This window comes from Ruditapes philippinarum, unplaced genomic scaffold (assembly GCF_026571515.1).
Source record: "Ruditapes philippinarum isolate M1 unplaced genomic scaffold, ASM2657151v2 ctg3423_1_1_1_1, whole genome shotgun sequence".
NCBI lineage: Eukaryota > Metazoa > Mollusca > Bivalvia > Venerida > Veneridae > Ruditapes > Ruditapes philippinarum.
This window is the reverse complement of record NW_026867151.1, coordinates 136,122-152,165: the sequence shown is the minus strand read 5'-3', so window position 1 is coordinate 152,165 and position 16,044 is coordinate 136,122. Positions and strand designations below refer to the sequence as shown.

At 31.6% G+C, this 16,044-nt stretch overlaps 1 protein-coding gene across 5 annotated transcripts; it reads right to left on the bottom strand.

Moving 5' to 3' along the window:
- Positions 1-175: 175 nt before the first annotated feature.
- On the bottom strand, positions 176-13,033 carry LOC132735032 (interferon-induced protein 44-like). Of its 5 annotated transcripts, none has more exons than XM_060721929.1 (10): positions 12,592-12,723; positions 11,090-11,188; positions 10,474-10,692; positions 9,678-9,886; positions 5,099-5,698; positions 4,790-4,839; positions 3,404-3,601; positions 2,447-2,593; positions 2,010-2,181; positions 177-1,014 (listed from the first exon to the last, which is right to left on the bottom strand). In XM_060721929.1, exons 5-10 carry the CDS (start codon positions 5,688-5,690, stop codon positions 713-715), a joined length of 1,461 nt encoding a protein of 486 aa, XP_060577912.1. In that variant the 5' UTR covers positions 5,691-5,698; positions 9,678-9,886; positions 10,474-10,692; positions 11,090-11,188; positions 12,592-12,723; the 3' UTR covers positions 177-712. The 5 variants fall into 5 exon arrangements, with proteins under 5 accessions (XP_060577908.1, XP_060577912.1, XP_060577910.1 ...); XM_060721927.1 differs by having other exon boundaries at positions 9,678-9,868; XM_060721928.1 differs by lacking the exon at positions 12,592-12,723 and adding an exon at positions 11,774-12,422 and having other exon boundaries at positions 9,678-9,868.
- Positions 13,034-16,044: the final 3,011 nt, after the last annotated feature.

Here is a 16,044-nt window from a genome sequence, read left to right as displayed (position 1 = left end):
TGTTCTATAAACAATTGTGTTATAAGTTACACATTGCAACCATGATGTGTCGTAGAACCAAATTTTGAAACTAACAAAATGGATGCTCACGCGTCGGATGGATAGATGATCAAAGTAGGAATTGCTAAGAAATCTCGTAGAAATAAAAATGTATATAAGATCAGATTTTTTTGTATAAATGTATAATATGATGAAAACAAATATTTAGATCTACATATCTACACTATTATACAAATTCTACAAAGATACTTGCTACGCTAGGTCTTATACTTTACTCAATTCTGTCATGGATAACATATTCTTCACAATCATCACATCAAATGGAAAGAAAAACATTCACGTCATTTTTTTTATTTATATGAATATCACTTTTTATGGTAGCAATCAAACGAGATAAATGTTCAGCATTAAAACTGAGCATTTAATTAAATCAATGATATAGGCAGGAACAAGTATGTATCAAATTGATGTTTTAACTAACATAAATTCACAGAGCTCCACCAATTTGTTGAACGGATTTAAACAAATGTTTATACTTAAAGCAGCATAGGTCAAATATAACAAAATATAGGATATAAAGTATCTACAAGAATTTTAACAAACGTTTGAATACATAACTAGTGTTACACTGATCAAATGATATGTGGAAATAAAATGTTATCATCGAAGTGTCATAAATAGGATTATTTGTGTTTGATTTGCTGAATATCATTCAATCCAAAGACTCATCCTTCTCGTCGTCCAGCATATCAAGAAGGTTAAACATGAAATCCTCAGATGCCCGGAGGATCTGCTGCAGTGAATGAAGCGCTAGTAAACTTACATCATCCCTCACGTTGATTTCCTTTTCATAATTTTTAACTGGTAGCACATGGCTCCTTGGTACACCAAAAATATTAGAAACCGTATCAACAAGCTCTTGAACTGCAACACTCTGAAACACTTTGGACACATCTTCTTCTACATTAGAACAAACTTTGTCGATTTTTGTTACCAAGACTACTTGTGGTAAACCTAAAGTTAATCCATAACAAAAGCATGATTATGAAATTCATCACAAGACATTCAATAAATCAACTATCTGGGTTGAAATTGAGCTATATGTTAATAAAGTCCTTCAAGGGTAGTATAATTTGTAATATGAACCCAGGAGTTTGCAATTAAACCTTCACGACTGCTTTTACCATGAGGTCACACAACGGCAAGATAACAATTTGACCAAAATTTAAAGAAAATCATTCAGTGGGTTAAGAGTTATGAAGCTGACACAAATTTGTTTGACAGCTGGCCTTCCAAATGTAAATTAAATCATGACCGGGACAGTGGGAGCATAAATTCTGCAAATCGCCTTTAGTTATTATGGAGAGCATTCAAGTAAAGCTTGATGTAAATCCTTCAAGAATAAAGCTAGAGTTATACAGCGGTTACGAAATTGCTTGATACTTGACCTTCAGAAATGCTCTAGAAAATAAGACGGTACAGCGGCAGCAGAGTCAAATTTGGAGAAAATACTTCAAGGAGCTATACAGCGAATAAGTTAGGCACGGGAGGCCAGACCAACCAAGGGACATTCCAACGCGACACAACAATTCCAGAATACACCTTCAACGTTTTCGGTGGGATATAATTAAGCAACATTGTCTTAGCAACTAAAGATCTTTTTAATCAAGACTTTTACGAAGATGCTTTGCCCGACATATGAAAATCCATAGTATTTTAAATTTTAGTATGAAAAAAAGCCAAATGACAAGAAAAGGAATATTGGTCGACCAGTGGAATGCGTAAAATGATACACATTTAAAGCTGTGTGAAACTAGGTTTTAAGTATTTTTAATCTATCGCTTTCGAAATATGCTTGTATTAATCAGCTACTAGAATTAAATTATTTTTGAAATGCATTTAGTATATGGATAATCATAAAATTGCAAAGGTGACCATACCATTTTCGATTATTTACAATAAAAGATATTACCACACATTAATTTTACACGTAAAAATGGAAATCGTACCTTTTTGTCGAACTTTACTCTGGAGGGCCTTAATCTTTTCTAACATTTTCTCTGACATTACTGACGCTGTGCTACCATCTATTATGAAGCAAACACAATGCATTTTGTGGTTTAATGTCGGTGAGGCGACAAATCCAGTTGTGTCTGGAGTAATCGGTGTTGATGGATTAAACTGAAATAAATACATATTGATAAACTATAGCAGCAACAACATATGCAATAACAACAGTCGTGTAAATAAACCGATATCTTTGAAAATAAATACTCATGACTTGTTGCTGAGATAATATGCCCAATCTTTGAAATTAACAATTATGGCAAGATGTATTTTTAAAAAGACACCATGTAATCATTCAAAATTACCAGAATATAAGCAGCAGAATATAATCTATTTATTTGTACGTACAGATATATATTTGATTAAAAATTTATCCAACCTGGTATCCATTTGGAACATTTCCTTCAAAAAGGTAATTGAGCTCCGCACCATCCATACCTTGATTTTCTTCAATGCCTCTGGTGTCACACAGCCTAAATTTCATAGTTTTTGTCAGAGCGGACCCTCGTACACGATACATGCGGTACTGTTGATAAATAGTTAGAAGGGATAATTAAACTTGCTACATAAAAGATACTGCATGGGTAAGTGTTAAAGGGAGACACAGGCAAAATTTTCATTTTCTTCGTTTTGAATTTTTCATTCATTATTCTGTAAATGTCTTCAAAATGAATATATTAGACAGTAAAAGGAACAATTCTTTTCTCCATATAAAAAATAAAATTATGGTTTCCTAACTTGACCCGCATTGGTCAGGTTAGAGCGCTAGCATTTCACAATAGTTGTCAAAGTGAACTCTGGAAACGTAAAAGAACATGTCAAATGAATGACTTAGGCTTGTTTCAATCATACAATATCCACAATATATGTTAGCGTAACTTCAAGGGTTTGTTCAAGTCACCTGACTTGTATTAAAACTATTTGGTGATTCTATTTGCGTCTAAATTTTGTTCAACATTTATAAATATATTTACGCTTTAAACAGAAATTCATGCTGAAACTTCAAGAAAAGTCATTTTAGCGTGATTTGAGTACATAAGTTCATTTGAATATGTTTGTCATTATTTTGCCTGAATATCCCTTTAACCAAAAAGAAAGACATTTCTCCCACTCTGCTCACGGCATTGTCGGATATTGGTCAGAACAGTTGCGGTTATATTGTACACAATCTTGATTGTAAAGTTTTTTTAACTTTGTTGTTATCGAAAATTTAAGGTTTTTTGTGTGTGTTTTTAAGTAAAAAAAGTAAGTGTATTATGATTGTTTACAGCTTTTATTTAAATCGATTGAAAGGAATTATATTTTAACTGTTTTGGAACGTACTGATCATGCATACCGTTGATGTAATACTCTGCTCCGCACTACCGCAAACAGCCTGTCCAGTCACATGACCTCGAAAGATTGAGGAAATTGTATTGAAGAAACTTGATTTTCCAGCACCAACCGGTCCAAGGAAGAGAATGTTTGCAGTTTTCAATCCAGTCCCATGAGGTGGGGACCACGCATCGATTTCGTTCTTCAAATCTTCTAAATTCTGATTAAGGCACATACAAAAAGCTAATATGAAAGACAACGATACAAATGCAAATTGTGAATTCAACAATTTCATGAACTATTTTATAAACAACGGCATATGCTTTTTTGTTTGTTGTTGTTGTTTTGTATGTTTTGTAACAATATTATGCATTAGATACACAAGGCTTTATGTTTGAGCAAACAAAAGTTGAATCCAATATGAATTGAAAATAGTAAAAAACAACAATAAATAAAGCGTATTAACGTCGATCAAGTTGCGTAGGAATAAAGTTTCGTTTGATAGCATTGCAATTTTCATTTATGTATGGAGTTATCTGTCGTTCATGCGGCCTAAGTACCAAAGTTATAACAAAAGTAATGCAAAGGTGAGACTATATATGACAGAATGTAAACTTGTTTGAGTAATCGAAAGTATTCTTTCAATTAGGGTAGTAACCAAATCAAGAAACCTGTTTGAAATCATTTTATCTTAATTATTCTTATGATATTATATGACCTCCAAAGTGGAGGCATTTAAACTTTTAGTGCATAATTCATAAAACTAGGTCTACTAGGCAATGCTATATGCAAAATATAGAGGTATAGAATAATCTACAGAAAAGATAACATGTGTTTTCATTTACCTAAGTCTATATAAAGCAAGTGATTCGGGGGGTAGGACTTATTTTAGGGGTTATAAATAATATAACTTTTGTGGAATTCAAATCTACAAATTGATGTTATTTTCCGAATAGCTAAGCTGTGGGCTTTGTAGTTTCACACAATAAGACTTAAATGTGTGTTACTATATAACTTAATATACATCAAGTGACCCCCAGGACAGGCCAATTTGGACCCAATGAGCATGATTAATATCATTTTTGCAGAGGTTCATATGGTAATGCTACATGCTAGATATATATGCTCCTAGCATTTAGTTTAACAAAATAAGACTGAAACGTTTTTTCCTGAGTAAGACTATATAAATCAAGTAATCCCCAGATATGGCGGGCCAGTTTCGATCTCATGAAGCCCACGCCTACGTTCTGCACATTGTCGTATCATAAGTTTTATTTCTGTCAAATTGTTTTAATTTCTTTCTATCGGTTTAAAGGCTTCTGAGAAAACACACATCATCTGGTCATAATCTATGTCTTAGATAAAGAATAAGAGGTAAATGATGTTTGCAAAGCAAATAAAAGTATACCTGATGATTCCAACCTCCGAGCTCTCTCCAGGGTGGTAATAAAGATGTATCTGTGTAATTTAAAACTATATGTGTTAGAATATCTGTCTATAATAAACGAATTATATAAATAATTACATAATAACTAAGTAAATTAAAATCATTTCTTTGATTTATTTACATAATAAGTGAGAATATCTTATTTGCAAATTATGATTATTATAGATACTTATAATAATTTCTTAGAAAAAAATAGTACATAAAAATACATATTTATATATTTGAAAAGACAAAAATACCATAGAAATCATAATTTGATCGGACACTTACCAGACACGCTGTAAACCTCCAAGTCTGTGACTGTTTTGATGTTGTTACAAAACTGCTCAATAGAACATGAACCCATGTCATAGGCACTGCCAAAGTTAAATTCTCCATTTAAAGTGAACTGGTTGTTTTCAACGAGAATGGTTCCACTAAAGGTGTTCACGTCATATCCCCCAGCAATTCTGTGAACAACAAGACGACCTCGAATACGTGGAACCGACTTCTCTTCATATCTCCCTCCAAATATCGGTCCATTGTTGTATGAGCAGTAAATGGCATTATCTGGATTTTTCACTGGAAATTTCATTGAATTACTTTTGCCTTTTTGATAAAGCCGAAAAAGAAAAGCCTGATCATCTTTAAAAAATGACTCGCAATTTGATGTCCAGCTTTTCTCTGTGAATCCTCCGTAAACTGTACATTGAGTGTCATAAATGACAGTCACTGTTGGACCTTTCTCGTCGCAAAGTTCATGGAAAATTGATACATCTGCACCATCCCTAGTAAAGCTGTATAACAAACCAAACTGTTTTGGACCCGCTTGTATATAATGCTCTAGTTGCTTTTTGTCAGCAATAGAAAGTTTCCCTGTCATTTTCCTTCCTGCAAGATTGATATCTAACATTTAACTAATTTATTTGTACTATCAAACAAACATACAATTTCAGATGAACAGAAATACTAAAGTAGTTTCGCAAGTATTGTTTAATAACAAGTTTCTGCTAGAAAAAAAACTGCTTAACTTTGTTGATGGAATAGACAGACTGTAACGAAGCATTATGTGATGCAAAATGTAATATTTTTTTTAAGTTATGAATTTGAGTATTTGTATAGATGCCAGTCTGTATTCACTATTCAGTACCAAACGTTTTTTTACGTCAATCTTTATTCACTAAGTAAAAATAGCATAAAAATACAACAAAAACCTACGCCGGAGCGGGCAACGATCGACGTTTATTTTTTTAAAAGAAAACAAAATAATGGTAAAAGAACATTAAAGAAAAAAGATATGAATTTATTTATAATAGGTCTGTCTAGTCGCAGGTCTTTTTTCTCGAAGTATGAATCATTTATAGATAAATGACATATAATATCTAATAATACAACTTGTTTGATTAGTCACAAGTGTTGTTATGTTCAAGTATAATCTAATCCATACAAAAATAACAAAATTATGACAACTAAATCAAAATTATATTATTTGTCCGTGACGGTCAAGGTCATTTAAAGCTCAAGGTTAAGTCAGTTCAACGTTTCAGGACGACTAAATATGAAGTTAATCCATTTATAAACAATAAAATCATAGCCAGTTACAGAAAAAAAACACGATGATAATACAAATGCATTAGTTTGAACTCGATGGTCAATGTCAATTAAATGTCAAGGTCAAATGCAAAATATTCATTATATTTGTATGAAAGCAAGTCTTGTTTCATTTTCTGGTTTAAATTAAATATGTACATAAATAACAAAATAATGGCAATTTAAGTAGAATTCAATAATTTGAAGTTCATTTAAAGCTCAAGGTCAAAGTCAGTTCAGCCATTTAGTAGGTTTTGTCCGAAAGGTTGTTTTGTTAAAGTGTGAAGTTAATCTATATATATACTAATAACCAAGATATAGCCAATTATATAGAAAATCTGTGAAAATTAATAATTAAACATTCAAGGTCAATGTCATACAGGAGTCAAAGTCAGTTTGAGTTTTATATGCACAAAAGTCGTGACATTACTGACTTTGTAAAAGTATGAACAAGATAATTCATTAATAAATTACAAAGTTTTAGTTACTCACAACAAAAATCAGTGAAATTTCAAAAAATGTTACCTTCAAGGTCAAGGTTATATTGAGCCTAGATCAAATAAAGCTTAATATACATAAAAGGTCTTATCCTAGAAAGAACGTTTAATCTTAATATGGAATTCATAAATAACCAAGTTATAGCTAGTTACATAAAATTCAAACACGATTCACATTATTACATGGTATATGCATGGCATAAAAATGGAAAGATACATATCATATGAAATCAGATATGACGTAAAAAAATTAAATGACGTCAGAAAAATAACTTCTTCGCTTAATAAAATTCAGTTGTTTTTCTTGACAATTTTAATGGAAATAAATATTATTTTTCTAACGTAACAGTAAAATAATGCACTGTTGATCATTCCAATGTTTGGTATTAAATTACTTACGCCTACAAGTCTTAGTTATTACATTTCTGCACATTTGAACTCGAAGGTGCATTATCCTACAAGAAATCACTCAAAATTTATACTTATTTCCTAAATATTAGATATTAGAATATATTTTCAAGGAACATGTATGACTTACGCACTTCAAGCTGCTTTTATTTTTAAAAGAAAGTCAAAAAAACTACGCACTTCAAGCTGCTTTTATTTTTAAAAGAAAGTCAAAAAACTATTAGTTCCCTTACATTATAACATTAATGATATGAGGTTAGTTAATAGAAAAAAATGTATGAATGTAAAAAAGACACCATTATTATTTTTATACCAGTGCCTGCTTAATCATTCTGTCATTCATCAATATTTCACACGATGATTACTTATTGCAGGTTAAGACACAAGTGATTTTGTTTTTATCCCCATTACGAAGAATCTGTCTTAAGACTAAAGTTAGGACTATATCTAAATGCAAGAGTAAGGAGTATTTCTTGAAACGCTCATGTGTTTAAGACTTACGATTCTTTATTAAACGCATCTTTGGTTCATGTACGTGACACTGCTTCTCATAGTGGTGAACATTTCGATGACATTTTATTACAATCGCTCAAGCAATGAAGGAGACATGCTCTGGACAAAAACTTTACCTTTTATCATATTAAGGGATTGTGTCATTGCCAATATTAAACTAAATTACATGTTTCACACCCGTAGTAAATGTAATGACCATTTGTGTTTCAATCTCTAAATAAAAATAAATGACGACTAAATGGTCCAAATACATATTTTCATTTTTTATCTGAACTTTGACCACTATTTGTGACATTGCCTTTGGTTACAGGGCCCCCATTTTGCATTCGACACGCCGCCATAAAATGGTAAACATTTGTGCCAAAATATAGTGAATCCCTTGACACATGTAGGAGTTGTGCTCCGAACAAGCGTTTTTCAATGACCTCAACTTTTGACCTAGATACCTGGTCTATGCGTGCGGCACAGCTTCCCATAGTGGATAGGATTTCTATGAAGTTTCATATGAATCCTTCCATGCATGTAGGATATGCTCTTGACAAAATATCTATATTTTATCATTTTCAGTGACCTTGTCCTTGCATATAGTAATAAGCTAAATTACATGTTTCACCCGTAGCCATGAAAATGACCATTAGTGTTTCAACCCTCAATAAATGATGACTTAATGGTCCGAATACATATTTTCATATTTCAATCTGAAATTTGACCCCTATGTGTGACCTTGACCTTTGACATAGAGACCTTTGACCTGGTTCATGCGCGCATAGTGGTGAACATTCTATGATTTCATTAAATTTCCTCCATGCTAGTAGGTGATATGCTCCGGGCAATATTGAACGCCGCCCGCCCGCTCTTCCGTCTGCCAGGGGCGAAACTATAATACGACCCGTTCTTCAAACGGGCGTATAAAATCTATATAAATTTGCTTCATGCGTGTTTCCTGTGATATTGAATAACCACTGTAACAAGTCTAGTCTTATTTCTTTCTTTCTTTCTTTCTTTATTTCACGAAGTGTTTGTTGCAGTTAAGTTTCTTTCAACCAGATGTTATCGTTAATTTTGTTACTGACCCGGGATTTATTTTCGTTAAACTATTTGGGTTAGAATCATTCGCTTTTTATAAAATATGTGTGTTTTTCATGAAATCTTGTGCTATTTATATAAATGGACTGTGCAACAGTCATCCTCTGTAATTAGCATAGTTAATCAGAAGCAATATATTAATAATAATTATTAATGATCATCATTAAGTACAGTCTGTGATAAACATAAAATAAATAAATATAATAAAAAAGTATGTACTTAGTAACTTTTAATTTACTTGCAAACCAAAAAAAAATCTACAGTTAATGAAACAATTTATCTTTGTAACAAAACATAGGATAAAACAATTATGGATTTACTAGTCATTAAGTATGATGAGATGTTCACCCCTCAATAATGCCTTCAGCTGGCAAATATCACATCTAATTTATGAAATCAGTTCTTCAAAAATACTTATGATAAAGAGTGTGAATAGATACATATTAAGGCATCATTAACGACTCTCAAAAAAGAACATAGAAATTCTCAATTCAACAGGAAACCTTATTCATCATAGTGCATTGGTAATGGACATAATAAAAATTTGGATGCAATAAAATTTTTATACGAAAATAAATTTAAATATGGGATTACATTTGAATGCTCTATACAATTGCCATTCCAACAATAAACTATGAAAGTACTTGAAATTGCACACATAATTCCAATATTGCTATAATATTAACCAAAGTGCTATAATATTAACCCAAGTCCAACAAGAGCTGTATGTAAGACAGCGTGCTTGACTTATCTCAGTGCTGAATAGTAAAACATACTTCTGAGGAAGTGTAAACTGATAATTATCCAAATGAAAGTAAAGTTCAACTTTTCCTTTTATGATAGCTGGATCACTTAAGTCACATTGGCTTCTTTTCTTTTCTTACCATTTCCGTGTTCATTCTCTTTAAATATTGAACAAAGCCATATAGCTCTTATGCCCATCAAACTGCTACTGAAGTACAGTTTGCTGAAGGAACAAAATCACCTGTGTATACATACATATTTCATTCATAGTAGCATATTAGCATAAGAAGTTAAGCAATTGCAGATATCCCTATTCATTAAACATGGTAATGATTCAAATTTTGGGGAAAAAGTTTTTGAAATTGTGATTAAGAACACAAAATCACATAAAACTGGAATACAAGCGGTAGCATTCTTTTTCTGAAAGGACAATGTTAGTGTGGATATTTATTTTCTTAGATAGATCAATTCGATTCTTTCCTTTAAATAAAGTCTTGATTCATAACTCGCAAAAGAGATCTTTGTGTACTGAAACTGACATCAACAAAAACAAGCATAAAAGTCTGATAGGCAAATCGCATACACATGAACAAGTCAATGCAATTTTATGAAGGAAGTTTGAAGCACTCTTCACCAGTGGTGTGAATAGTGCAAAATGTCATTTTATAATGTGATGCCAGTGACTCCATTTTTCAATGAGCATGTGCATCAACCAAAATTTTGTGACTTATTATTACAATATTACATAATTGATCAATAGAAATTTAGCATTATAAACAGAAGTGAGTCATAATAATTAAAAAAAATTGAAAATTTGTTTTAACCAACCTGTGAATATGCCTTTGTATAATCTAGGTCTGCAAGGTAATACAAACCAATCAACACAGCTATAGCCTCTATTGAATCGGCTGTCTCTAGAAGAATATGTGTACCATCACAAACAATAGCCATGTTCACAATACATTCATCTTTCTCAATTGCAACCAACTTTGGTGCCGACTCTGGTGCAGAAAAAAAAAGTATCACAAGATTCCCATCATCTTCAAGCTGAAACAAATATTGATAATTTTAATACATCAGTTTTAAAAAAACTGTTAGCATTTGTATAAACCTTAGATATCATTCAATGTTAAAAGCATTTTTGGCGTTATCATCAAGTGAGAACTACCATGGAAATTATTTATTCTTTGTTAGAATAGTTTACCTACATAAATCTGTTTTGAAATAAAACTCGCATTAATTATTTATCAAACAAGTGTGCATGCCAAATATGACATGCTGATAATTATGGAAATAAGATGTTAAGGTATACTCCCTTCAAAGTTTTGATGTTAAATATGTACAGTAACACAGATGTACAGACATGCCAATCACTGAATCACAGCTGGTCACATAAAAAAGAAGTTTTAGGACATTAAAAGATTTGAATATCTAACACCCTTACCTTAATTATTTGCATCAAAGGCTGAGTCTTCTGGCCCTTTCCTTTTCTGTAAGCTCTTTCTGATTCTAAAGCCTTCAGCACTGCCACATTAGAGTCATCCTGAAAGCAAAATTATGAACAGACTAACAGAAAGGTGCAAAACTTCAGATGAATAAGCCCCGCCCATTTTTAACGGACTTTTTTCAATTACTTATATTCTCATTTTTCTACAATGTAATCTCATACCCTTATACAAGTCTTGAATCAAGATGCGATATTTATTTATTTATTTATTATTTCAATTTCGATTTCAATTACGAATAAATTAGATAGCGACTAGTTTTAACACCAACTAAAAGTGACGTCATAATTTATATTGCAAATGACATCATCAATGTTCACGTCATACTATACATGTAATCATAACAAACAGGCTAGACGATTTTCTTTTGTTATCTTTATTTTGCCGGAAAGTCTCGCCCTTTCTAGCCCTTATCAGCCTCGCCTGATAAAATTAATATCAAAAGACAGTAGCATGTTATTCTCTAGATCTATATGTTTTGACTAGATATTCTTGAAATACCAAAGTGGGTGGGGAAATCAGTTTTATGGTTAATGAAAATGCTTTTTTGCGCCCGTCTTAAAAAGATCTGCCTTTTCAACATTTGAATTTGATCTACAAATACATAAGTACATCGTACTGACCTTATGCTGTTGTTTTTCTATGTTTTCCTTGCTAAATTTACGCAAAAATGAAGAAAGGTAAAATTTGCGCCAAAAAATTCGGCTGCAGCAGGAGAAAGGAAGTTAAATTCGTAACACCTCGGATAATATCAGAAGGTGCTCTTGATCGGCACTCATGACATACGCAGAATGTTCGCCCCTGAAACACCGGCGTTTAAGACAGAGACACTTTCGCATTAAATATTTCTTAACATTCGTATTGTCTTATCCTTACTGTTATGTTTCTGTTTACTGTTATGTCTCTGTTTGATTTGTTATTAATTATCAAAACACGAGATGAGCTTATGACATAAAAGTAAACACAAACGTTTCATGTTCACACAGGCATGCCAATATTAACTCCAACCGTTTAAACACTGCACATTACTGTTCTAGTTATAAACCGTCCCGTTCCATAAATAAACGCATGTGTTTTTATACTGCAGCACACAACGAGAACACATACGTTTTGTGAACAAACACCTGTGGAACGCGTCAGGCGTTGCATTTTTTTTTACAGTGTACTAATTCGGTTCTTTGAATTACAACACATCCGAAATCAAAGTGAAGGTAGCCACGTAACAAGTAAATATAAATCCATTATAGCATTGTCGGAATACAAAATAAAATTCACAGTTATGTTGTAACCCCTGCCCCCTCCCCTTCCCCCCCGACCCTTAAAACCTTAAGACACGTCAACTCCGAAAGGTAAATACGATACATAAAGAAGGACAGAAAAACAAAAAGAAAATGAAACCGGATTACAGCTTGTTATGAGAACAATGTAGTAAACCACTTACTTTTGTCCAATATCTCAAGATTTGTGGAAGCAAACTTTATCGTTTTCTGAAAATGGTGATACATGTGCGACTTATATACCGTGAAAATCACTGGTAAACCTGGTCAAAAGCCTCTAATATTCTTTCCTTTAATAAATAATTTGAAATTTGTTGCTGCTCTAATAATTCAATAACATGTACATGTGCCTGTGTTTATTTACATTGTAATGTTATAGTTGTTAGCCTCTAATCAATCTATTTTTAGAAATCAGCATTACCGGTAAAATAAAAAAAAACCTATAAATACATGTAGACGTCTTACATGTGCATTGTGTCATAATCATGTTATCCTATGCTTAAATCCAATTTGTTTTCTTTTCACCACACATGAATTTGTTTGTAAAGGTTTTAAAATCATCACGTAAAATATTTACTGCACATGTTATCATTAAAGAACTACACAGCGATAATAGCGATATTCTGCTATAATATTTTGATAGACCAACTCAAATTATCTTGTGTTTGTATTTTTGCTTTACGCTTATTCCTGGCTTTACTCAAACTAACTTTTACCTTATGTAAAAATGCCAGTGCCTTATGTAAAGATGCAAGTCAAAAAAATGTATAACCGTATTACTTTTAATAGTTATTTAACGCATTTCCTCAGAGATGCAGTAAAAAAGCACGTTAACTATATACATGTTTACATGACTGAAAAATAACAGGGCCGGAAGTAATAGCTTCATCCTTATTTGTATGGTTATTGAATTTGAAATTTCATAACAATTAAGACCGGTATTGTTTGATTTTATTAACCTGTCAATTGCATACTGATTACACAGTCAATGCACACAATATATTAATCTTCGATAATTGATCGGTAAACTTCGTGAGATGTACTCAGTAAGATTTGATTAGTTTTTTTTCTATTAAATAGCTATACTGACCGTTATAGCGCAATAGGATAAACTTCCCATGTGTTGTAAGATCTAGACCGCGATTGTCTATGTTTTTTTTCTTATTTATATTTTCCACATTATTGAAGGTATGACTGGGGTTTTAAAGTTGTTCATTTTGTTTTTTAAATTTTTGCACTTATTTTGGCAAAGACCATACACTTTTTGAATAGCATTGATTAAGAATTAAAATTTCAATGTCATAAAACTCAATACGAAAGAGACAAATCTGTGCTTCTAAGTTGTTCCATATCCATTTAGACTATTTTACAAGCCCTATTCATGAAAACATAGTTCAAAAATAAAGAAAGAATGGGTCAAAAGAACAATGGCAAAAGTATGGATCGGACCACAGACCTCTAATACATGAGGTAATTACTCAACCGACTGTTCTATAGCGGATATGACCAGAATACAAACATTCAGATAGTGTATCTTTTCAAAACATTAGTCATATACTCCAATTTAATTCTCGTAATTTTAACGGACAGAAACGAAGTGGTATCGAATATTTAGATGAGTGCTATAATGTATTCAGAATTGACAGGTCAATAAAATCAGACTATAACAGGCAAGTTTTTTAATACATGTTGCGAGTTATGGATATACGTATTTATTTATTTTTTTTTATTTTGTCTTGTCTTTTCTAACAGACAGATTGACCGGAAAAGTTTATTATGTGTTTACATTTTTACTTTGTAATTTGTGTTATTTCTCCATCTTGAAGTTCAATCAAATAAAACTTATATTATTGACATGTAAGACATGTTATCATAAATATTTAGACTAATTTTAGTAACTATTAACTGATAAATTAAATAGAAAAGGCTTAAAATAGATAAGGCTTAAAATATTAAATGAATTAATAAGTAATAAAATGAATTAGTTCAAATTTAATAGATAAAGCCTTTTTACTACTTTAGCGATTTGTATATAGAAAGCAGTATATTATTTTGTTTAAATATACTTAGCATACTGTCTTAGATAGGTCAACTATAAGCTTGTTTTGTTTTTGTCATTTTCTGAACAAAATGTAAACAATCTGTAAATAGTGGGTGTACGTTATTCTGAACTTGTATGATAAATACAGTTTTAATTAAAAAAATTTCAAGATTACTGTCCCCTATTCCCTATATTGTCAAATATGTTCAACTTTGTTCACTTTTATTTACTTTAGTTTTTGTTTATTATTATTATGATGATGTATAGTTTTTATGTTATTTCACCGCCAAACCCTGTTAACATATCTGTTAACTCAATGTCCCCGTTTATGCTTGTCTTTTATGTACTTATGCTTTACATATATCCTAATGGGTAATGATATTATGGCATGGCGAGCATCTGTGGGGTCAGCAGTTCATACGGAAACGCTCCGTCTATTCATACAGTAGAATTAGCCGTTTTTGTATTAATAATACAATTGTTTTACTTATACTAATAATGCCATTTTTGAGCCTGTTTTTCATCACAAACCTAAAAATCTTGAAATTCGAGGATATCAGCCTCAAGCGACGCTTGCTCTTTTTAAGCTGTGTTATCTTAACGCTTTTAAAACATGTATTAGTCTTAAGGGTATAGTTACATTTATATACTTTGTGATACTCATAGGTATATATTATTTTAATACGGGGGTCAAAAAATCAACTGGTCAAACAAGTAACGTAATTTTGTTAAGTGGAAAAGGTAAAGAATACAGTTTAGTATGTTACAGTCCATTTATACTGTTGTGTTACCTATTATGTTTAATTCACTTTAGTTATTTTGCCTTTCTGGAGATGTAGAATCAAACCCAGGTCCTATTTTTAGCAAGGAAAATTATCTGTCAATTATTCACCAAAACATTATAAGCATACGCCATAAATTTGAGTATATTAAGGAAACTTTTTAGAAACTGATGTGTTATGTTTTACTGAGACCAAATTAGATTCTAATATTGAAGATAAAGAATTACAATTATCGGGTTTTGATTTCATGTTTTGTAAAGATAGGTCGTGTCGCTCGGGAGGGATTCCTGTTTACGTTTCATCTTTTCTTAGACCCAAACGAGTTATCTCCTTTGAAAATATAGTTCCTGATTCTATTTGGGTTGAAATAAAAGATAAAACTCAGACATATTTATTATGTACATTTAAAGACCTCCTCACTATAGAGTTGACTTTTGACAAAGTAAACTCGTGCTTAGAAATGGCTCTGGAACACAAACAACATTAGTAGGAGATGTAAATGAAGATCAGCTCAACATGCAAAATCATAAATTTAAAGATATACTTTTGACAAATAACATGAAAAATATTATTAATAGCCCGACTAAGGTAAACCACAATTCGCAAACTCTTCTCGACCCTATCGCATTAACAAACAATATTCAAGTTTTTGATTCAGGAGTTTTTGAAACAGATAATGAAATAAGTGACCATTATGGAATATTTGCTTATTTAAAGGTTGATTTCGATTCAAATAAAAATCTGGAAACAAAGTGATCCCTCGGAAGCATTAATCTCAACAGAATTACAAGAGA